The sequence below is a fragment of the Ambystoma mexicanum genome, chromosome 10 (assembly GCF_040938575.1).
Source record: "Ambystoma mexicanum isolate Mex_15411 chromosome 10, UKY_AmexF1_1, whole genome shotgun sequence".
Lineage (NCBI taxonomy): Eukaryota > Metazoa > Chordata > Amphibia > Caudata > Ambystomatidae > Ambystoma > Ambystoma mexicanum.
Genome location: NC_090932.1, coordinates 1,140,650,493 through 1,140,676,031, shown reverse-complemented (window position 1 = coordinate 1,140,676,031; position 25,539 = coordinate 1,140,650,493). Strand labels below are relative to the sequence as shown.

The window sequence follows — 25,539 nt, the reverse complement described above, 5'->3', positions numbered from 1 at the left end:
TTCATGGGCTGAAGATCACGCTCGCTCAGCTTCTTATTAAAAAAAAAACAACCTTGGGCTCAGTTAGCCTCCTCCTACCTACTTGCCGACTTGCAGCCTCGGTGTTTCAGGGGGTGTTCCCCGGCCCCCCTCCTCACCCGCAGAGCGCAGTCAGGTGGACGCAGTGGGCTCGTCACTCTGTCATATGACTTGCAGTCACACAAGTTGCAAAACATGAAGTTTTCTCACTTCCTGATTCCTGGGCAGCTCTGCGACTCAGAAGGAGCTGCTCGGGCAGCGCGTGGGACAGTGCGCACGAGGCGGCGCGGGCATCCTGGGGGCCAGAGGAAAGCGCCTCGAGGACAGAATGAACGCGTGCGGGCTACTGCTGCTGCTGGCGGCAATCGCCGGGTGCCAGCTCACTTGGGCAGCACGCGCCACCCCCAAGAATATCGTGCTGATCCTTACCGATGACCAGGACACGGAGCTGGGAGGCATGGTGAGTGACCCCGCCTTCTGATCCAGGACTAGCCGTCCAGTGATCTGAGCATTAGGCCGGCTCTAATACTTTTTACAGTATTGTACAGGTTATAATGTCCGCTCAGCCTTTAAAGAAATACTTTTGTTGTTGAAGCAAAACGCCGACTTCAGGTGAAAACAGTATGTGGGGCAGCATCTCGATTACTGGTGCCCACGTTGATGGACTCGGAGCACAGCAGCATTGGCACGTGTTTTCCGCCACCCGTATTGAGCCTGTTCTGAGTCTGCGCTGCCTTTGCCCTTGGTCTAGCTGCTCTCTGTGGGTGAAGCTGCTGGCGCTGTGTGATTCGAAGCTAGCGCGGTGTGCTTCAGTGTGCTGCGCCTATGCTCCGCATGAGAAAGCTTGCATTGTGACTTCTTGTGTCTTATGTCTGTGATATGAGGAAAGCTCGCACTTTCTGAGAAGCGTGTAGGCCCCCAGCTTGTGTTGTGCCAGTTTCAACTGTGATGGAAGCTTGCACGTGTGTCCCCAACCTTCCTCCCCCCCTAACTGCTTGCCTTCACTTTCTCCTTCTCCACAGCCCTTTGAAAAGGCATGAAGATAGTAAGAGCTACAAAGGGAACCTACATACAAGAGTTCTGGTCGCGGTTAACGCTTTCCCTACTTGCCCGCCTCTCACTCCTGAAAATTGCTGTGGTACCGAAACTTCTGTATTACTTCACTAATATTCCTATCAAGCCTGGTAGGCCATTTTTCAACAGGCTTAGATCATTGGTGACCCGTTTTCTGTGGGGCGTGGGGGTGGTGAGGCTGCCTTGGGGGATATGGTGACTGAGACCGTACGACCAAGAGAACTGGTGGCCCCAGACTTTGAATTATACTATCTAGTAGCCCAAGCTCAGTCTGCGGCACATTGCTATGTGACAAGTCTGGCCTACCTGCACGTGGCGATAGAACAGATCAGGGCTCAACTTGAATCTTCGTTTTGTTACATTTGATGAGAAATACTATGATACTTGTACTTTTGACCCCGTCTGGATGGCGGTCAGCGGCTGGGCTAGAATATTTCAGCAAATGGGGATTGATACCCCATACGATAGGAAAGCGCCATTGTGGGGTTTCTCCGATATTTTACTCAGCCAAGATGCAAGTATATGGAAGAAATGGGACCTGGAGAATATGCTCACCATGGGAGACATGTTCCCCGAGGGGAGGTTTGTTACATTACCGAAAGTTACATCTAAGCATGGTGGCATGCAGATTGTACGACTCCAATACATCCGTATGAGTACCGCATTCTGGAAAAAATTGCCAATGTTCCCTTTAGAACCTGAAGCCCGCTCGGTAATAGATGCCATTACACAGGAGGTACTCGGCCGCAGACTCAGGTCCACACTACATGCAAAAATTCAGTTGGAGCTGGGAACCGCATCTCGTGCTCTTGCGCAGAGCGACTTGTATGTGGGTCCGAAATTCCCACCAAGGAGAGCTCCCTGAACCGCAGACATCGCCTGATCCAATCTAAATTCTTGAACCAACTATTACACGCTGGGCAGACTTGCTATGTTCTCTCCCGATGAGGTAGTGGAGTGTCCTAAATGTTCTGCGACACCGGTAGACTTCTTGCACATTTTCTGGGTATGCCCACTGATAGGTACGTTTTGGTCTGTGGTGGCAGACACATTAGCGGAGATGACGGGGATAGCGCCCACGTTGACACTGGCTAAATACCTATTGGGGGACATTGGTAAAGTGGCCATAGAGAACTGTAGGTTATTTAACTTAGCCAGCTTGATAGCAAAACAATGTATCCTTCTGGAAGTCACATCTGGTCCCAAATACTCTTCGTGGCTCCATGAATTGACGTATGCCAGTGAAAGTGAAGAGTTGTATGTTGCCACTGTGCCTCTGCCCTGTCGCCCCAAGAATATATGGGCTAGATCTAGGGCCTACGGTAGGAGTTCTGCAGCGATGACCATGTGCAAGGGGCTGCTTCTACCTCTGAACAACAAAGTACCTAAAATGAACGGGCCCTGTACATGCTATTGAATTATAAAGATGGTGCATGCTGTCGTATAAATATGCTATGAATATCATAAATGTACATTGAAATTAGGTGTAACCACTGATGCTTGGTAACAATAAAGAGTTTAAAAAAAAAGAAACCTACATACACACTGCTACTGCAATACCTGCTTGAGCACCCCTCAAGACCATCACGCAACCACACACCAACCATATTTAGCACCATGCATCGTCTGGTGATACTGACATCAGGGGTGTTGCTAGGTCTGGAAAAGATCTGGGGCTACGCTAATGTCAGGACTGCCGTGACCCGGGGCTAACTAGCCTTTTGGTTGTAGCCCCAGAGCTTCTATCTGGGCTACAACCAAAAGATGCGGGGCTATAGCCCCCTCAGCCTTCCCTAGCAACGCCTCTGCTGACATCCCAGCGAAGCCTCCCTTGCTATTAAACCCAGCTGCACATTCCTGAAGTGTTCTCTCGCGCTTACCAATAACTAATCACAGCTCAGAAACCCACATCTCAACTATCATACCAATGATCTCTCCACCTCATCTCGTGGGCTTTCCCCTCACAAAATTATCTACTGGCCAATCACCCTCTCCTATCACCTTCTCTTCCGCCATCCCTCCTTCTTTCATATTCACAGAACATGGTCTGGCAGAACTCTGGCACGGTCACAATATGCCAACTCTCTGACAAGTTCAGGCGGCGTAAAACCACTACGATGGTGATGGGTGCAGTATAAATGTTGAGTAACAATATACATAACTGTTCTGTGTGAGAGAGGGAATTGTGCACTGCCGCTGCCGGTGATGTACCTGTTCTATTTGTGGGGAAAGAGTGCACTGCTACCTCCTCTGCACACCTGTTTTTTGAGTAGATTGCAGTATTTCAGTCCACTCCCCAAAAGGAAAATTGGCGCCATCAATACCCCATTGACCTCCCAGCAGCCATATAAGATTCCCTGCTTTACAGCCAAGTGGCCTTCCAAGCCCAGTGCCCGTTATGTTGCGTTAAAATGTTTTTCTACTGCACCATTCACCAGTGTAGTGGTCTAACGGCACAGAGGCTTGCCTGAGGAGCAGGAAGGTGTTTGGAGAAGCAGGGCTGTTAGGCTGAATTGAATGAAGAGTAGCGTGACTAAGGGAACAGAAAAGAGTAAATGTCAAAGGTGTTTTGTACGCTGTGTTAAACGTTTTGTATTGGGGCAGTCACCAAGGTAGTTGTCTAGCAGCCATGAGGCTTGTCCGGCGAGTGGCATAGTGTGCCCCCAATATGGGAGAGGTGTCCAGACCTTGGTCTTCAAGAGAATTTTAAAAAAGCTTCAGAGGTAGGGAGGACAAAGAGGAAGAAAGAGCCAACATACATGTAAGATTTGTACAGGTAAGAAATTAAATGAGTGGTATGGATGGTGTTAGTGACAGTTTGCATTCCTGCATAGCGCTGAACGAAAAGGGCAAATGGTTAATGGTCATGTGAACAAATGTATTCCTACATGGGCAGTCATCTAGAACTTACTGGAAGTACTGAAATTAGTGAGTGTTAGATTGAAGGGCTTGAGATGTGCTCTAGCATATGTTTGAAGCGTGGAGGCTTGTTAGTCTGTTAGGAAGGGTTTGAAATTGCTGGGAGTTATTTAGTTCCCGCTCCCATCCTAGGAGAGCCTGGTTAGATTGAAACCAGCAGCTACGAGGAGCTTCTTTTGGATCCCCATGCCGACTGGTGCCTTAAAGACAGGCATATGGGACATTAACTTTGAGTCCTTGAGAATGTTTATAAAGAAGAATTAGAACAAATTTAAACTTAATGGATCATACATAATTGGCAAAAAGGGTGCATCTCATGTGGAAGCTAGATTTGTGTTGCGTTGCATACTCGCTCCTAGTAACGCAGTAGCTTCTGCCTACTGGCTGATGCCCAACACTCAGGAGATGGCTTTAGCTCCAGCTCTTCGACTCAATTTCAAACCTTGTTAGGTGTTATCATAACCTAAAAGACCCACAAGTGATCAGTCTGAAGTTGCCCAGGCGACTGGCAGAAGTGACAGAGACCAGGGTGGTCTATGTGCAAGGCAAATGTGTAGGATACACAGGGGAAGAGAAATCAGGTGTGTGAGTCATCTCTCAAAGGAGAACTGCTACAGCAAACTCTATAGGAGCGGTGCAGCACACACTTACAGGAGAATCCATAAAGAAATGTATAGTACAGTTTATGGAATTACACATTCTAACAAATTACAACTTTTAATTAGTTTAACAAACATCCTTGAAAAAAACGGGATAAAAACAGTAATAACCACACTGGTCGCACGTCAAAAAGTAGCATTTCAAAAACAGGAATTGTACAATGTTTTATGCAATAATAAAAAATCCACATAAACATGATGTTCATCTTAGTCTAATAATGAAATTCATCTCTGTTAGGTGTCCTGCAATACTACAACACATTTTGGGAAAACCCTTCATCAGGATAATAGGCACCTCTCTTCTTGAATTATCTACAAAAATTATAAGATATGCCAAATTGTAATGTTTAGTAGAGAATTGTCAATTTCAGAAAGAGGAGAAAATATACTGCCCTTGACTCCATGTAGTGTCATTGAATGGATAGACAACCAAATAATCAATAACACTGGTAACATTGCTATTAATTGGCCAGACTCATAAGTAACTATATTGTTCGAATGTTCTTTTAAAGGCAATTTCTAGAACAGAACAACGTTTGTATCAGCTCTCTGTCCCCTCCTCCTAAAGCCCCCTTGCCAATTTCTACCTTCACCTCCCATTCCCCTCCAAACCCACTTACTTTAAGGGGCCTGGTCCCTTGGACCACTCTGTATTCCGGCACTTCCCCATCACAGCAATGCCCACCATAGAAAGGAAGACAAGACTACATGAAGATCCCGTCTCCCTTGACCATGGCAGCCATCTTGGTTTTCATTTTCTTTTTAAGGTGAAAAACAGCAATCATATTAGCATCCTGGTAAGCATGCTGGGGTGCTAATAGCAATAAACCCCTCCGGGCAGGGGACTTTACCGGGACAGGTAATGCCGGGTTCTCATTTAAGGCCCTCAAATACCTGGCCAGGGCATTACCTGGCCCAGTAGAGCCCCTACCTATTTGGGGTGATAGCTTGAGTAAAATAACAGCTACAAAACCATTTGGAAGGCCACACCCTACAGGATAATCACCAGTCTCCTCTGGCAGTATGTCCATACTAATCTTGCTCGACGCCTATGCAGCCTTTGACATGATGGAGCACACCACACTGCTACAGCAACTAGTGTCAGTCGCTGGTGGGACTGGCAAGTCCTTTGAATGGTTCACATCCTTTCTGACAAACGGGGAGCAGAGAGTGAGATGCAGAAACCTCTTCTACAGCAGTGGAACTTTCATAGAGTCACATGTTTAAATTATTCATCATTGTCCTGTCGGGAATCCTCATTACATCCTTCCCTAGGCAAAGGCTTTTAACAGGTTGACAGGTTTTAACACCACTCAAAGCAGCCATCTTCACAATCTTCACCACAGGGTGTGTGATGGGGAATTCCTCTACGCTCTCTGTGCTTTTCACCTTCTTTCAGCCCGTTGGCTGCACTTTTTGGAACATTTTATTTTTAAAATTGTCCTGGGCTGACTGCTGCCAAATAACTTTGGTTTATAAAAATGACTTCAGAGACAGGAAACATTGAAAAGTCACACCTCTGCAAGTTATGTCAGAGGAAGATGGTCATAAGGAGGTTCTGAGACCTAAAAAAACCTTCTTCTAAGGGAAGACTGCATATACTCCCTTCATCTTCACCAAACTGAGGACTCCAAGATTTGTCAGCACTTCACCCAGAAAAACTAGACAGGCACAGGAGACTTCTGATGTTCTTAGAAGTCTGTAGAGGCATTTCCTCAGGTTATGCACCTGTAAGGACAACCTTTCTCCTCTCCAGGAAACAGTAAAAGCCTGCTCCTCAGAGGAGGATAGCTTCTTCCGTAGAACGTGCATTGTCTTCTTCCTCCAATGCAAATCTTTCGAGAGAAGTCTCTTCTGAACCTCAGGTGGCTTCCTGTGGGGGATAACCTCAAAACAATCACATCAAAACAAGCATCACCATGGTTGGCATCATCTGCGGCATTCGTCCATGAATAATTCGGCTCATATGGTGAAGATTCTGTGTGGTGGTTCGCGTAGACCTCGTTTATGAAAAAGCACTCCTTGAGTAGTAAGCATATGTTGACGATGGACCATGGGTCAACTGGGAAGACCCCAATCACAAGCTCTTCCTCAGCAAAAATGTAATCGACAGTAAAACACTTGTCCACAGAGACAGAGACATTGTCCCGTAAATCTTGTGGACAAAAATACAATTGTCCACTGAAAAGTCACCTGAAAAACACTTGTTGATGAAACATTCTCACTAGCTAGCACAGGGAAATAATCATCTATTGTCCCACCATCCTAAACTAGTGTGGAGAAACACTTGTCTATGGGCCTACAATAGTTTCCAGATCATACCTCAACGGCTCCATCTACTTATATCTCATCATTGGGGCTGCATTTCATTAAATTGTCTCTGGTTAAAGAGATGTCAGATATGCCAGATTGAATCTTGCAAGAGGATTCTGAACCCTCAGATTTCACAGATATCTTGCTGCCCCATAGGATGGAAGATATTGATTTGCCAAGCTTACCAGAATGTGACCCAGATGACCCTGTTCAGCCGAGCCTCATGCAGTACTTGTAGAACTATATTTCAGCATGTCGGAGGCAACAGCGTTTATGCCAAATGGAAAGAGCACTGTCTGAAACTTGGACACCCGAGAGTAGTCAAGGGCCAGTACTGTCAGAGCTTCCCCCTCCTCCAAATAAGTCAACAATGACGCCATCTCTATCGACCCGGTCTCGTACATCACAGGTCTCGATTCTACAGGAAGATCAGACAGACACTAATCCATGGGCAGACTGAATGGATGAACCATGGCATGAGTTTTCAGAAGAAGAACATCTTGTAGAGAAAGAACTAGAAGAGGGTGAAATACCACATGCCTTTTCACGCGATAACGAGTGGGATGACTTTATTATCCTTATGCCGAAAAATAAGGATTCTTCATTGAGACCATCACCACTGGATGATATTGTCTCCTTTCATACTATTATCTTATGTGCTGGAGGGAGCCTTAACCTGCAGGTTTTGTCTGAATAAATGAAGTCACTTCTCTATGGACATAGGGATAAGCAATGACACACTACCACTAATATACAAATCCTTCTGGGAAGTAGCAAAGTCAACCCTTTGACCACCATTATCCGAGCAGGCAATCACAGAAAGGTCACAGAAAAAAGTTCAAAGCGTCTAAACCTGAGAGGTCATCCAAAACTGGAGTCTGTCATCACGGTCGCAGCAAAGTGCAGATGCCCAACCCAGCCTTCTCATTGAGCCTTCACATTGATGGCTCCTCTGGACAAGGAGGGCAGTAAGAGGCCATTGGGAGAAAGGTCACAACATCAGCATTGATGACCATCAGAACCACTCATTCGCAATGACGACCTGCTGCGAGAGGGAGCTCTGCAATAAAATGAACATGTTTCTGGAGCATCTGCCAGCTGACCTACAGGTCCAGGCAAGGGCCAATGTTAAGGTAGGTGAGATAACCCTGGATCATGCCATTGTCTCCTCCGTCAATGCCGTTGATTCCGGTTTCAGACGGATAGCGTGTTCAGAAGCCCTTAGAAGGGAAGCTCTGATGTGGGCCACCAATTTTTGCTCATGAATTCAGGCGCAAATTCTGGATATGCCATTTGATGCTCAAGAGCTGTTTGACCATTTAAAAGGGGAAAAATATAGCAAAAGCCAGAATATCGTTAGAAATTTGTGACAGAAGGTCTTTTGGATAATTTTGACGTGGCACTAGCATATGCAGATCGTCTTATGGCAGGGGTCATAGCTCCCACTGATGTACAACCACACACTTGTCAATACCTCCAAGTATAACACTCAAAAAGGACAATTGGAATCTGGTCAGTCCAAGTGCCAGATGTGAAACAGTCTGGACCCGTTCAGGATTACCCTCCCTCTAAACAACCCAGTCGGAGGTCAGATCCAATGCACATGGATCAATGGGACCCCATCACTTCAGATAGTTGGGTTGTGGACCTAGTTACTAAGGGACACACACTCCAGTTTGCCAAAAGTCCCCCTCAACCTCCTCCATTGGTGGGAGCACCAGTTACAACAGCTGCAAAAAGAGGTGCTCAAGCTCCCCTCAAAAGGGAGGTGTGGAGAAAGTACCAAATATTTAAACAAAGTTTCTGTTTGCTCCCATATTTTCTGATATGCAAAAGGAGCGGACAATGCGCCCCATCCTAGATCAGTGCCATTTCAACAACAGTATCAAGGGACTAGCCTTGAAAATGACCAATGTTCATCAGGTCCTTTTGTGGGTGGTAAAAGGGGACTATCTGGTAACAATAGACCTGGAAGATTTCAATTTTCTTTAGATTCTGATCCATCAGGGCCACAGGTGTTCCCTCAGATTCACGGTAGGCAAGCAATATTCTCAGTTTCATTCCCTATCCTTTTGACTCCGGTCTGCATTGATGGCCATTACAAAATGCTTAGCACCGGTATTGCTGCACCCAGATAGACTTGGACCAGCAATATCCTCTATCTAGATGACTGTTAGTAAAATGAACATGATCATAGAGTGCTTCCGTCTTTGCCGTCCATCTAACCCCTCCTGTGTAATGTCACAAGTTGTAACAAATGTCACCCCAGGCTATTCAAGTACATGCCTTTTCTTTGAGGTATCAGGACGGTTGGGGTTTGTTATAGTGTTCCCCATCACTTCACAATGATACTGTATGTTCTTCTTTCATGGGTTAGACCCCAGGGGACCTCCTTACTATATTCACCTCCTGCTTTTCATCACTTTCTTTGTCTTCATGGCCTGGGTCTCTACCCTTTCATTCTCTGCTGTCTCTGGGGACTTCCTCATTCTCTCTATTCAGTGCCTCCTTCCTTTCTTTCTCTTATCTGGGCCTCTGCCCGTTCCTGCTCTGCCTTCCCCTTAATCAGAGTCTTTGTTTTACCTTCTCTGTTTTTCACCCGTCATACACCTCTGTTTTTTCTTCCTCTGCCCTTTTCTTGACTAGGGCTGTGGACAGGTCTCTATTTACCTACCGTTTGGTCTGTGCGTCAATCTCCTCCCTTTTCTGTGTTTCTATTCTCCAGCTTTCAATCTCCTCTGGTCTCCAGATTTTGCAATCAGTCTCTCCTATCCAGGTCTTACAAACAGCCTTTCTTGTCCAGGAGTTAAAATTCACGAGTCCGCTCCAGGTCTTACAATCTGGCCAACATTCTCCCCCACCTCTCTGAGTCTTGCAATCTGCTCTTCCACCCCAGGTCTTACAGCCAGCCCAAAAACCTTGCTCTCTGCTTCAGGAGTCTTCTTCCCCTTTCACACCACTACTCGCCTTCTCATTACTGCATCTCCCTTCCACAATTGTCACAGGGAGCCAGCTCTTATATCGTACTTGGACTGACAAGCTTCCCGCTGATTGACTGGAGAGGTCACATGCCCACTCTGTTCATGCTCCATGCCAGGGATACTTTGGAGTCCTGAGTTCATGGGAAGTCTTTAAACAATGAAGCTGCCATCTTGTATCGCATTTCAGTCTTTGTGCTGCTGGCTGGGAAGTAGCTGCTGGTTTGTTTTCCTGTCTCAGGCTAGGGAGATTCCCATCTCTGGATTTCATTTTGGTTACCCACTTTGTCAAACAGCTCAGTGTACGTGTTAAGCAGAGTTGTGAAAAAAAAGTTTCTCCTTTGTTTGGTGCAGTGTTGGAATCACCTGCAGCTGCAGCCTCCGTCCTCTTAATGGAGGTTCCATGTGATTCTGTCTCTCTTGTTCTGGCAATTCCGAGGGAGACAGGGTCCTCTCCTCCCCAATGCTTGTGGTAGTGTGGGAAGGAAGTGGAGCTTTGTCTCTGTGCCCATTCACTGTACAGGTGAGGAATGGGCTTTCTGCTGCCACTCTGGATATGAAATGGGAGGGATGTGGGATGTGTGTTGCCCTAAACTGCCTTATTTGGGGGGATGTAAACCACCTATGGTTACCAAAGTGTTCCCCATTATCTTCCTGGGCCCAAACCTGTAAGCACGTTTTGTGAGTTGGGTCCATGTTTTCCTCTGCTGAGAAAGAGGGATTATGTGAGATGTAGTGCCTTTCTTGTTGCTTTGTGAACATGGCTAGGGATATGTTTTCCAGTCCTCTTCCTGGCCTAGGTGACCTGACAGGGCCTTCTGTATGGTCCAACTCCTCTTGCGTCCAATATTCCACTCCCTGAATCCAGTACAGGTTTTGGTTTTGTTCAAGAGGTGAATTATGGGACATGTTGTTTTTTCTTGTTTGTTTATCCCAAAGGGATTGGTCTATGATTAGGGATATGCTTCTACTGCAGGCAGCTGCTATTGTGGACCTGGGGATAGCATACCAAGGTCGATGTAACAAAGTCTTTGTGGTCAGAGTATAAACAAGCTTACTGTTTCTGTGACTTACCTCACCTGACAACTCCACACTGGACTGAGAATGTCTCTAAGGGAACTAAGGCTCTGAACATTTAAAATAGATATGCTCCCTTCGGCAGGCACTGGAAGGTAATCAGGAAATGGGGTCCCATTCCATTCCATACAGACACTCACACATACCAATATGCTCACTCTCCTCTACACCAATAAACAATAGAATGCAGCTATACCTCTCGATCAATTTGGTCTATCTGCACACATACCTATACACCTCAACAGTCTTTAGAACGCAGCTATACACCTAAAGAAAATCGACCTAGCTGCATGCACAATCTCATACACAAACTCCACCACTGCCAGAATGCAGATACTAAAGTAATTTCGGGCTTCCTGCACACATTCTGCTGATCAAACATAACCACTGCACCACACCTAGCATTAAAATGCAGCGATATCCCACATAAACCGCACTGGCAGCCCACATACTGAGTGCACGCAAGCACTATTTACTACCCTACTCTCTCCACTGACCTGGACTACAGTCCCCGAGGGCGTTTAACCCACATCGCTTTGAGATCATACTAATGGTACAAAGGCGCTATACAAACGGCCATAATATGATAACATAACCTGTGTGTCAAGTAAGCATGCACCAGCCCTCTGTGTGATGTAAACATGCTGTGCTACTATCAGTGATGTATTTTTTTCTGTGTCTAGCAGGAGCCACCACTATTTCAGCACCTTTTTTGTGTGCGATGCAAGCTTGCAATACTACTCTCCATACTTTCCATGTTCGGCCTGTGTGCATCATGTGATGGGGTCATCAAAACCGCCCTCCGCTTCGGTGGCGATCTTCAGTGATATCCTGGGTGTGGGTGATGAAGTATTTGTATTTATTTAAGAACAGGGTGTCATTTTGAACAGAATTTACTTACAAAGGAGGCAATAGCCGAGAGCAGAAGCAGTCCTGGTGTAAGGTTCTTTTACATAAGTGCATTGTTGGATTGAATGGCCTACACCGGCTGGTGAACGGATAGGATTAAGAGCATACACAAGGGGCAAGGAATGAAGGACATAATATTAAGAACCTGAAGCCAGTAGTTGCATTTTTTACAAATCACTTAGAGGAGTCCTGAGCGCAGAATGCACTAGAGGTGGGTTGGGCGTTAGTTAGGATAGGAGGTTGGGAGTTTTGGGGGTGATCCTTCCAACGCAATCAGGTAGAGTTTGAGCTGTGTTTCAAGAGTTCCACCAAAGGGATGGTTTTGATGGCTGGGGGAGAGCATTCCAATGGAGTGGGGAAAATAGGGGAAAAAATGAAAGTGGGAGGAAGCACAGAGCAGGCAGGACACTAAATAGGCTGTGAAGCGACAAGGAGCAGTGAGTTTGTGAGGGAAAGTACAGTGAGATGATTCCGCGACCTGGTAGGGGCAAGACCAGGGAAGGGCTTATAAGTGAGTGACAGGAATTTAAAGTGAGAGTGATTTTGTATGGAGAGCCATGCATCGTGGTGATGGTGGGTAGTGAGGGAGGGGGATCTGGATTGGTTGAATTGGTGTGTGCTGCAAACCTTTTGACTTTGAGGGGAGCAAACGTGTAGAGGGGTGGAACAGGGAGTAGGCCTGTGCAGGAGTACAGTTTGCGGAGCATGAGAGGTGTGATAAGGGTTTTAGTTGAGTGGTATGTGCAGTGCAAACTGATTTTCCAAATGTTCAGGAGGCTGAGTCGGGCTGCAGTGGAAGTGGACAAGATGAACTGGTAGAGTTTCAGAACGTTCTCAAAGAGAACCCCAAGGTTGCGAGCATTGTGTGAATGGGGGTGCAGGGGTGAGGACATGAGGGGTAAAGAGATGGCAGAGGGAAGAGTGGGGGTGATATTGGAGGCAGGAGAAAGATTACTTTGTCTTTGAAGAGTTTAATATGAGGCAGCATAGAACCATCCAATGATGGTGGTTACACAATTGATTATGTGTTTGGAAATTGCAGGGATGAAGAAGAGGAAGGAGATGAAATGAACTGACTCCATTTAAATAAACAGGTATATTTCTCAGCTTCTAACATTTGGTCTGCTCAGAGAGAACTTCAGACTCTCTCATTTGGGGGCAGGGGAGACAACGCCTTACTATTGCCCTGCAAGGAGTTTGGTGAGGCTGAAGGCATTCAGAATTTGCCTGTCTCATCTGACTGGTAAAGTGTGGGGGGGGTCAGGATCGCCCAGGACTGGCCTGCAGTGAGGCACTGTAACTGTCCCCTGCCATGTGACATGAACCAAGAGAGCGTGATCGGTGGATCATGCCCATACAACCTTTTGAGCTCAACATCTACAGGTTTGGGGTGGCACCAGGCCCCCCAAGGCTCCTCCTTGGTGGTCCGCGGGACCATGCAGAAGGCATTGTCAGTATATAGGCCTCAGCTCTCATATGCTTGTGTTCTGTAGGTGAATGGGGATAACTTGCCTAGGTATGTAACTTTCCTGTGTATGTGAGGTAAGATTGTACTGCTGTGGTGTACCTTTTCTTTGTGTGATCATGCAACCTTGAGCTACCGATACTCATGATGTCTTCCTTGCATGGCCACTGCCAAACAGTGCTAACATGTTTGGGATGGAAGGTAGCACTGCTGCTGCCAATGGTGTACCAAGTGTGTGCGAGAACAGAGCCTCTACTCCTGCCACATGTATGATATTTTGGTGTAAGGGGAAGGTATCCACTTCTGCTAACCTTGTGTGTGGGTGTGCTTACACTTAAATATTTGTGACAGCCTGGCCTTTAACTCAAATGGGGGTAAACAAACAACATTTTCACTCCGTCTGTCTAAATGTAAAATACAAGCTGAAGACATCACCAGCATCAGGTAACAAAGAGTAGAAAATAGTGAACTAGAACAAAACATGCTCAACATGCATCTTGTATTTTCCTATCTTAGTTAGGACCTATAGGGTCCTCAGTGGTAGAGTGTGTGGCAACCTGATGCCATGCCAATGCAGTGCTCGGTAGAACACCTGCTGAAGACTTTCGGCCAATGGACAGAAAACAAGGGATGTGGTTCGTCAAATCGGCAAGAAAACACACAGAAGGGATTGGATGGGGTCTACCTGTCCCAAAACGGGCAATTGGACAAAAAATATGCAGGGTACCGGACTCATCAAGCAAGGATAAGGGCTTTGGGGTTGGAAGATGGTCACAGATGCCAGCAAGGCCGGGCTACTGGGGTGAGAAAATAAATTAATGAGGTGTAGGCTGAGCAGGATTAGATTGGTTGCAGCCACAAACATCTTACAAGGATCATAGTCCACAAGATTGGTGGGATCCCCTAGGAAATGGAGACCAGCTAAATCAGAGACAGGATGCAGGAACAGAGGGTGCAGATCAGAGTAGGAGGATGAGCAGGTCTGGAGACAGTGGTCAGTATGATAGACGGAGACCTCAGCTACTGAGGGGAGTGTAGGAGCGGGTAGAAGAGATGAAAGTAAATCACATGTTGAGATCCTTTTGGGACTGGTCACTTTTAAGAACAATCTTTCTTCCACAGCACTGTGGAAGACCACATCAAAACGAACAGGGGGGGACTATAACATACATGAGTGAGCCCCCTCTCCCTCAGAATCAAAACCTGGTGGCATAGGATTCAATTCAAAGTAACTGGAAGTTTCTATGATCTCATTAAAGTGGAACTCTTCTTTTCACTTAGTCTTAGAGCATTTTGTGTTCCATTTAGACCGAGGTAGCCCAAGGGCAAACACACAATTAGTGGATAGATGAAATGTAAAGAGGCGAAGGGGTGTACCTCATTGACTTTAAAGCGTGTCCTGGCAGAGTGGCAAAAGCACACTTACCAATCAGTACGTACCTTCTGTAAGATTTACCCATGAAAGCAGTTCCTGAAATATTAATTTTACTGGTGTAGTACTATAGCAACGTACAAGTGAATACATGTTTTTCTTTAATATTCGATTTTAACATGGTTCAAACTGAATTCTAATGCCATCTGAACTTGTGCTTTTTACGACCAGTCCCTAGGTACTTGCAAGTACAAAAAAAAGTGGGGTTTGGGAATGTGAATGTGTTTCAGAAAGAGGAAACTGGAGTTTTAAGGAATTGAAGTGAGGCCACAAAGAAGGGTTTGGTAAAGGGGTCGGAGGGAAACAGAGAAGATGGAGCACAAAACGTATGGAGGGCATGCGTCAAATACGCTACGGGCATAGCGACGGAGGACTGTGCAAAATGGGACGCTAGAGGGTTAAAAGATGTGAAAATTGGGTGCAGTTGGTAGAGAAATATAACAGAGACCCTTATGGGAATAGTAATTGGACTGGCAGCAGAGGGCGGTGGGGCTGAACAATGCTGATCGGTAGTACCAGAAGATTACTTAAAAGGAAGTGTGAGGGAAAGGGTAAGATCAGCAGGATAACAACAATGTTGCGGTGTCAAAGGTGGAGGTTGAGTAATCTCAAAAGAAGGAATTGCGCCCTCCATTTATGAGAACATTTGGGCAAGCAAATTTGTAAAATTATTCAAGTTGCTACACAAGGAGAATAGGTGCAAGCAAGGTTATAAGGAGGAAGACGGAGAGGTGGCTACAAACAGAGTTTCAACGATGATTGATTAAAGTGAGAAATTCCTGGAGTAGTGTGTCACACTTTTGAAATACATGGATGTAATAAGCAAGCACTAATTAATTCTGCCGGTTTTGCATAGTTGAAGTATAATGAGGAATTTCATTTGACACGCTGCAGAGGACCAAAACTCTGCAGAGGACCAAAACTTGGCAGGGGAGGAGCTTAACTCGGATTTATGACTGCAACGGATGACTAGTGGTTTTCTGATTCTGCACTTGTCGTTTTAGGCTTGTCCCATTCAGAGATGAGCTTGTTTCCATGCCCCTCAGGGGACAGGTCCAGGAGGGGCATGCTGGTCTTTTGACAGAGGTACCTGAACCAGACTGGGGTGTGAATTGAAACATCGTTGCACAGAATTCAGAGGAAGAGGCCCATTGGCCAAAGCTACAATCAAGTAATCGCGGTTGGTGACACAGGGAGCTCTAGCGGCAATGGAAGAGTGTTTGGAAAGGGCTCTTACTCTGGTTAGGTTGGACGGTTTGGGCCAGTGGATCCACCACTAGCAGGAAAGGACAGGTGCCACCGTCTTATAAGGTTTTAATACTTTTTCTGATTCCTTACAAGGGATCTAGGGTTGGGATGTGAACATAAAACTCATGATCAGTGAATCGACATGAAGGCCTGGTAGCCGAAAAGGTGCGTAAAGACGATCAATCAAGAAGGCAGAATGGCAGGTCCTTTTACAAAAATTGTCATTGCAGAGTTGATGATTTCCCTATTGGGAATTATTTCAAAGAAGTTGATGGCCACATTTTGTTTGATTCATAATTTGTGTTGGCCAAAGTGTGCATCTTTGAATAATTATATAAATCGGGAGGACTCCTCTGTGACTTATTCCCCTAAGTAGATTGAACAGTTGAGATGGTGAGGGATTGCAGAATAGGAGCGGAGATGTGAACAAGATTGGTACCATCATGTTCCACATTGAGTTTTCCAAATCCTCTGATCCACTCCCTGTATCCCTCCATGGGCTATGCAACCCTGCACCGCTCATACACGCTTTCATCCTTAAAGCCGGCCTCTTGCACCAAGGACATCCCCCCAGACACCATCCTTTTGAATAAATTGATGATCCTGCCCTTAAGGCTTTTCTTTGGAAAGCCAACACCTTCCACAGCGAGGGAACATTCCCAGACATCATTAAAACGGGGCATATATGCCCACTCATGAAAAAAGCCTCAGATTTATCGGCAAAGTAATTGAGAAGGTAGTTGCTAATCAACTACTTAAGAAAATCAAGCAACTTGGTCTGCTGTGAGATTACTAATCGGCATTTCAGCTCAAATGCAGCACTGAAACAGAAGGCAGCCAGGTGGTAGACCACACCCTTCATATTATGGACAAAGAGGGTTTATGCCTTGTAGACCTCCTGGACCTTTTGGGTGTTTTTGACAAAGTGGACCATCACACACTACTCACTTTCCTTGCACACAACTTGGGCTTCTCTGGCACTGTCCTCAAATGGCTCACTTCCTACCTATCTGTTAGACACCAGGCTGTCCAGGTGGGCTCCTTCAGGTCAGTCACCTGTGGAGTCCCTCAGAGTTCCATTCTCTCCCTGATCAACTTTAGTCTCTTTATTGATCAGATGGGCTCACTCCTAAACAACCCCAACATAGCGATACACCAGTATGCAGATTATACACAGTTGAACCTAAAATTTAATGGCCGACACCATTTTGCTTGCCTTCGCTCAGGCCTTGCAGCCATTCAAATGTAGATGACCAGGGCCTGCTTAAAGCTGAACCCCGCCAAGACTGAATTCGGACTCCTGGGCCACTCCTCCAACGAGGAACTCGCTCAAAGGTGGCTGTATGAAATGTGTTTAGACAGGTTCAACTCCCACTTAACTCACTAAGCAAAAACCTTAGGCTCCGTTATGGATAGCAGTCTGTCTTTCCAACAACATATCATGAAAAAGGCTCAAACGGCTTGGAATAAGATCTCTCAGCTTTTCAAGACTAAGCCCTTCTTCCCGCCCCAGGGCTTTCGAAAGGTGGTACAGTCCCTAGTGATCCAGCATATTGTCTGGGTTAATGCCTCCCTCGTAGGGCTCCCAGCTGGCCGATGGGCCCTCAAAGCTGCTTACCATGCTGCACCTCAAAGCCAGCTCTATAAAATGTTGCAACATTTCCCCCCACTGTATATGAATTATACTATTTTATTTATTTATTTGTATATGGTTTCGAGGAAACCTTTACAAAATTCAGAACAATTCATAAGAAACACTACATTACATTAATATACCTTTACAAAGAGAAAATACAAAATGCAAAAAATATCAAAGCATACTTTGAATACATAATCCCTAGATTACTATCCAATAAAATCACAAAGCAATCTTATCACGAAATGCATACATATATTCAATGCAAGTTAAATTTAAAATACCATTTTCAGACCAAATCCATATTTATCACAAAATCAGATCAATATGCATTCAGATTTTAAAAATCGGATAACCGCCAATTGCAGAGGAATTTTGTTGTTGAAAAGCATATGTTTCCACAGTAGGTCAGAATCTACATTTGAGGAATCTGACCCAAAACGATTAAAACAACGCTATCTCCCCAGCAACAAAGCAGGGCAATCAATTAAAAGGTGTCTTAATGTCTCGATGACATCAATGCTGTTACAATATCTACACAAGGTTGTTGATTCAGGGAACTTCGCTCTAGCTGAAATGATCTCTCCGGTAAGTAACACATTAAAACGAAATCTCATGAATGAGTTCCTCCAACCTTTCTGCGGAAATGAATTTAAATACGGTTCTGGGGAACCCAAACACTTATAGAAAGATACCATGTGGCCATACAACTTGTATTGTGTGAGTTTCTGCGTTGTACTGGCCCAATCACAGTTCTGTGATAATGACTTTACTCTTTTTGGATTGAATAAGAGAGTGCTCACCTGGGCCCCCACACAATTCAGTAATTTTTTACATATTTCTACCAGTTTTTTCAAAAATACTGATTTAAAAGTGCCCTGGATGAGCAAAGTAGACATATCATTATACAGAGTATTTCCATTGTTGTCCGAAGTAACAGAAAGCATTTCCATTCAACGATGCTTTTTAGTGATTGCAAACCCAATTTGTATCGAATGGTCACTAAAGGTATGCAGTTAGGTAAACATAAAAACATTTTCCGCAAGATATGCGACTCCAATTTGTTTAAGTCCATTTTACCATGAATAAAGGGAAATTCCATGCCATATGTAATTTTGGGGATGGTTTTTAATTTGTAATATCTCAAGAGCGGAAGACAAGAAAAGGCCCCAAATTGACGATCTACTATTCTCATTTGGATAATACATCTTTTAATTTTCATCCTATAGTGTCTGATTTCATGCTTCGTCTTGTCTATAGACCAATTTCTCTTATATTGCTTTTTCTTCTGAGTGAAGCATAAAACATTTGACTTGAGAGCATTAACCGCTAAACCATTTTCAGTCATGTAAACAAGGAAGGCATTTAACAAGCGCTGTAGCCCCAAAGGTGTTCTATCAAAAAGAAGATAATCATCAGCGTAGGAGCACCAACTCATTTTTTTACCTTCCGGAGATGGCTGAACAAAAGCGGCTTTCTGCAAGGATGGCCCAATGTCTGCCGTATACAAATTATACAGGGTTGGAGCAAAAATGCATCCCTGCCTTAAACCATTAAATGTTTTTTATTGGGGCTGAGAGAAGGCCAGTGTTATTTAGTCGAATCTGGACACACAAGCCTTCATGTAGGTGTATAAGTACCGCCAGAATCTCAGATGGCATGCCCATTCGAGCCAATTTGGCCCATAGATTTTCACGAATCACTAAATCAAACGCTAGAGAAAGGTCCATGCTTGCTAGGTATACAGGTGAAGCAGCCTTTTTCCCGCCCATCTCTTGTAAAAGAGTTATGAGAAGACCTGCCGCCATAGTACTTTTTCCTAAAACCAAACTGCGCAGATGACAGAATAGAGTTTTCAGATGACCATTTTTCGATTTGCTGGATGATAAGACTAGCAAAAATGTTTGAGTCAGAATCTAAAAGTGCAATAGGCCTGTAGTTCGAAGGTATCGATCTATCACCCTTCTTGGATATGGGCACAATAAAAGACATATTCCAAGTCAGAGGGATAGATTTTGTACGGCCTATGTCTTTAAATAAGATTGCCAGCGCTTTAGCCCATGTATCTGGGTCCCCTTTCATTAGAAGATTTGATAAACCATTAGGTCCTGCCGCCCTCGAGGAACTAGAGAGTATAATTCTCTCCCTTATTTCTTCAAAAGAGAAATCACATTTCCATTGAACATTACCTAAGGGTTTTAGCGTATTTAAAACTAATGCACTTTTTGAATAGAGAGTAGAGATATGTTTTGCCCAGACCTGTTCATTGATTGGTTTAAGGGTACACTCCATGCTGGAGAACGGCGTTCTATTGACCAGGCGCCAGAATTGGCTTGCTGAGTTATGAGTCAGTGACAAAAGCATTTCTTCATTGTCAGCTTGATACATCATACCTTTGTGACCCCGCAACCAATTTTTATACACTTGTTTCAAATATCTTGCACCTTCACTCTTAGCCGCTACAGAAATTTGTAGAGATTTTAAGAATCTTAACAATCTCCGAAGAATGATCTTGAATTGCCTCACAGTCGAATCATAGTTATGTATGTGTGATTTAGTGGCTTTTGTCTTAAAAGGTATTTTCACAGATTTATCAATTAGCTTTATTAAGTACTGGCCAACATTAGCTTGGGAAAATCTCACGTGTTTATCTTCGTATGATGTTGAGGTAAAATCAGTTCGGAAAAGCGAATTACATGCGTCGACATTACCAGCATGCCAGATGATCCTGTTCCTACCCTGATTAGGAGCAAGATCAGTCGGCATGTGGGCAGGGGTCCTGAGTTCTCTAACAACCCGCGAGTCCAGCTCCAGCATTCCATGATCACTCATCGTGGTTCTGCATATTTCAAATTTTTCCACTAAATGGAATAACAGTTCCGAGACAAAGATATAGTCTATGGCAGAGGCCCTATCCCCAGAAAGCCACGTTATATAGTCATTCACATTCCTTAAATGCTGGTGCACTGATCTCAAGCCCCAGGATTTAAAAAACAAATTCCACAGCTTTGGGTCAAATTTCCTGTCCGGTAAGTGGAAGTAAGAATCATTTCTGCAAGGCCTATCTGTAAATATGTTTACAGGCACTACAAACGGCTCATCTGTATCATCTATCAGAGATTTCATGTTGGTATTTAGATCTCCCATAACCATTAATTGAGCCCCTGGATGGAGCGATACGCAGTTCTCCATAATTGATTCAATTTTTGGGAGAAGAGCATACAGATCGTACCCAGGAGTCCAATATACATTCCATAACAACATATGAGACATGTGTGAATTATCTTTAATCCCCAACAGAGTGCCCAGCGCAAATGGCAATTCTCTATAAATATCTAACACATATATGCCGCAATTGATCTTAATAGCTGTGAAGATACCATCCGATGGGCGGCCCACCGAGCCCTTTGTGGCTAATAGGTGTACACATTCATATCCATCGAATTGGGCTGTACCGGTCATCCAGGATTCCTGGATGCAAATTATATGTTTGGACTTTAACTCGCAACACAGCTCGATGGAGGAGGACAAATGGGAGTGTCCCTCGAGTTCCAACAGATTAAAGATAAGATGTTCTTCGTACCTAGAAATGCTGATTGAGCGATTGGAGCTTTGAGATCGAGTCTCGTAGGCTCAATGCCAACCATCTCCAGCTTGTTTATTGTTCTGGGGCATTCTCTCTAGCTTTTGTTTGACATGACCCCCCTGGATAGAGGGGCCTAGAGGCATCGTTTATGGTGCAGTCAGCTTGTTGTTGCAACCCATCAGTAAAAATGAGTACATCAAAGCCTCTTCTGTTAAATTGATCCAATTCAGCTAAAAGTTTCTGAAACACCAACTGAGAATGAAAGACTACCCTCACATGATCAAAGCATTGGGGTGGATAAAATCCACCCTCTTAATAGCCGAAGATGCCAATTCGGACAAAGAGGGAATGTCATTGATGAGTGTTAGTATTCTATTTCGATTCAATGCCGGTTGCCTGCCACAATCAAAAAGGGGGTAGAGGAGAATGCTGGGGTAATCCAGATGACACGGTTTCCTCCACACTACATCCCTCAGGTCGGTTTCCATATAGTTTTTCGGTTGCCTAGAATCCGCCACCTCCAAAGTTGTTAGCGGCTCACCCGCCAGTTCCCATGATGCTTGGGGAGGTCTCGAATCTACAACCCCCAGTGATACACTGGGTAAAGGATCAGGAATGCTGGACGCTTGAAATTCATCCCCGGCTTGACTATCTCGGCTAATTGTCCATTTAATGAGGGAGTGATGGACAGCTGCAGTGCTAAATTCACTATAGTCTTCAAGCTCTGCCCATCCTTAACTACGTCCAACTCTACCTTTTCCACAGATTCTGGAGCTCTAATACTCTTGTCACAATTGATTTGGTTCCTTAACGCCTCTTCCACAGCGTTACAGATCACTTGGGCCAGATCAGTATGTGACTTGTCAGCGTTACCTCCTCTCTCTCTCTGAGGTGAAGCTAACACTAGGTTCTGAGGCATGCAGGTTTCCTTTTTTTCTACATCCCCTGCACTGATAATGAATCGACAACAGGGGACTTTCTCACCAGCGGCATGTCTGCACCCTTTTTTATTTGTTGCACAACCTCAGACTCTACTCCCCCCGTTTCAAGGTCAATTACTTCTATAGGTGTTATAGGGTTAAGATTGGTAGGGTTTGCTCTGGGCTTGGAAAAGTGTCCATATGTTTCTCGCTGGGGCAAACATATGGGAAAGTTTTCCATTGAGTTTGTCAGGTCTCCTCCCTCAGCACCCACAGAGTTTTTTACAATAGGGGCATATCCCTTGTTACTCAAACTCCGTTTATGGGTCATTTCATCAGACAAGAGAGAATACGGAATAGAGTAAACAGCATTGTGATTACTTAACAACTCCTTCCCTTCCAAGGTTACTATTTGTACTTAATCTGCTTCCTCCCTAATAACATTTCTCAAAGTGTGCTTTGCAAATTTATTGCCATGAGTATTAGCATAAGAGGGGAAGCTTTTTTTATTTTTCTTATTTTTTGGAGTTTTTTTTTTTTGGGGCAGTTAAACCCTTCTTTCCACCCGTAAAAAGCTTTGTTTGTTGAGGGGGGTGGGGTGGTCAGGATCTGGCGGATTAGAGGTATGAGGGGGGAGATGATGGTTGGCGCCCCACTGTTGGCTTCCTGGGCTCTAAGTTCTAATTTATTAGAAGTCAGTTTTGTGGCAAGTAATTCCATCATTTCCAAGGTTTTTTTAGACTGAGTTAATTGACGCTCAGTCAGAATCCTCAGTTCTGTAAAGCCCAAGGAATGAGTTTTTAATAGTTGGATTCTGTTCCATGTTCTGTCCCCCAACTTCCAATTCCTGTAGAGTTGAATTTCCTGGATATGTTGTGAGAGATTCTTTTTTTATTTTTTATTTTTATTTGTATCAGCTGAATTGAATCAACCTTTCAAATATCAAGTACAAGAAAGTTTGTACATAATGAATACAAAACCATACACATATTATTTACATTTACATTACAATTACGTTCCATTTCACAAAAACCACGAAGACCACGAAAGAAACCAAAGTAGGCATAATCATACAACCAATAAGATGCATTCGAACATTTTCTTTCTTTTTGTGGTTTCTTAGTATCATGGAAAAATAGAAGTCTTTTAATGTTAAAAATCATGATGCTTTAAAAACAAAAATGTATCCAACACATGAGTGGTCATATTTTCCTTTTATTTCTTGTTCAGTAAGAGTAGGTTTAGTTTTTAGTAGCCTCCAAATCTAGACATGTTAAGAAGTTAAGAGTTGCAATTTGTAAAGGTAAATAACAGGCACCCAAGATTAATGACCAACACAAACCCTGGTCTGTGAGGCACAAGTGTTGGCAGTGCCTTGTATAGTGTATTTCACGTAAGGGTCGTAAAGCACAACATCCTGAAATGATTCACAAGAGTCTTTCATCAAGCAAAAACGGCAGAAGTTGTCATTTATGGCTATTTGTTTCCGCTTGGCTTGAACATTCCTGGTATTCCATAAATTAAAGCGTAATCTTAGAATGCCATTGTGGATTCTAAGGGAGGGGCACCGGACCAAAGAAGAGGGAAAAGTTTGTAGTTTTTTATGTGGAAATCGGGCTTCCTCCATGTTATGATATGAAAGACACAGGGTTCTGGTGGGTATCCAGTCAAGCTCAAACAGTTTTGATTTAGCTGTATCAGGATTCTGTATTAATAGGTCTAAAGACATATCTGCCGAATTTAGTATATGATAGACCTTTGTGAACCATTGCTTGATAAATGTTTGATTAGTGGTAAATGTATAATTTTCAACAAAACATTTAGGGTAGTTGAAATCAAACATTTCCTAAAAAACGCACACAAGCGCCACTGACATATAGCGTGTATGGAAATTAAACCCAGTTCATACCTTATCCAGGCGGCGGGTACGCAGTTCGGTAGGTGTAAAATACGCCGCCAATATATTGCTTCCCATTTATCAAACGGAAAGAGTGAGTTAGTGTTTAATGTTTCAAGGCCATACAAGAGTGCCGGAATTGTTTTCATTTTCCATAGTAACAGTGCAGGCTTTATTGAAAATTTACCATATTTAAACATTATAATTCTGGCTTGTGAAATTGATGATGTAAGCTTTGCCTCTAATCGTGCTATGTGGGCTTTTGCATGGTACTGGCCCTCAAACACTATTCCAAGATAGGTATACTGTGATACCATTTGTATGGGAGATCGATCAAAAGTCCACACATGTGATAATGGGCCTTGACGCTTGGGTGAATAGGCAACAATTTGAGTTTTGCTTATGTTGATTTTCAACTCATTTTTTTGAGTATAGATGTAAAACGCATCCAGTAAGCGCTGCAGACCTAGTTGTGTTTTTGAGATGAGAACTAGGTCATTTGCATACATAAGTGTTTGAATGGGTTGATTATTAAGTTTTGGAGAATCTGACATCACATTTATCAAGGCAGATCTAAAGTCATGAATGAAGTAGTTGAATATCGCTGAAGCTAAGAGACATCCTTGCTTTAGACCCCAAAAAGTACTGATCTGCTCGGATAATAAACCGTCTAAAGTTAACCGAACTCTGATGGAGGTTTGAGAGTGCAATGAATGCATAACATCATACAGTGTCACCGGACAATTATCTTTTCGAAGTTTGGAGAGCAGAAGGACCCAACTCACCGAGTCGAAGGCAGCATTGAGATCAACAAAAGCAAAAAAACCTGTTGTTTAAACATGTGACATTGTAATTTAACTGAATTAAGGGCAAACAGATTTATGGTGGTTCCAATGCCGGCAACAAATCCTGTTTGATGCACGTCTCGGAGCTGAGATTGTAGCGTCCAGGCGTTAAATTTGCAAAGAATCAGTTTGGCAAATATTTTTCCTGGCGCATCCAGTAAGGCGATCGGCTGGTAATTGGCGGGAACACTGCGATCCCCCTTTTTGAAAATAGGGACGAATATGGAAGTTTTCCAAAATAGGGGGATGGCACGAAAGGTCAATATTTCCTCAAAGATGGAATGGAGGATATTAACCAATTCATCTGGATGGGCTTTGAACATAAAGTTCGAAAGCCCATCTGGACCCATCGCCGTGGAGGAACTTGCCTGCATAATGATGGCACGAATGTTTTCTATAGAAATCTGTAATTGCCACGAGGAAACAGAAGTAGGTGAATATACAATTTTTGAGAAAATAGAGTCGGCATACAATGAAGAAAAGTGGGAGATCCAAGCTGATTCCTGGACGCCATTGATTTGTGCATCTCCCTGAAGATGACATCTGCGGTCATTCAGTAACTG

The 25,539-nt window shown here is 44.2% G+C and overlaps 2 protein-coding genes across 3 annotated transcripts in view; one reads left to right on the top strand and one right to left on the bottom strand.

The window, feature by feature from the left end:
* The window catches only part of POLM (DNA polymerase mu), a 376,886-nt gene extending 376,725 nt beyond the window's left edge, over positions 1-161 (bottom strand). The window contains exon 1 of one of the 2 annotated variants that reach the window (XM_069619054.1): positions 83-161. The gene's annotated coding sequence lies outside the window, so the exon portion shown is untranslated. Of the gene's footprint in view, positions 1-78 lie in introns of both variants that reach the window. The other variant, XM_069619055.1, reaches the window with a different exon arrangement.
* Positions 162-197: 36 nt separating this feature from the next.
* LOC138492090 (N-acetylglucosamine-6-sulfatase-like) overlaps positions 198-25,539 on the top strand; it is a 248,993-nt gene continuing 223,651 nt past the window's right edge. Inside the window, exon 1 of the mRNA XM_069619057.1 lies at positions 198-478. Coding sequence (XP_069475158.1) covers positions 347-478 — 132 coding nt within the window. The 5' untranslated portion in view covers positions 198-346. The remainder of the gene's footprint in view (positions 479-25,539) is intronic.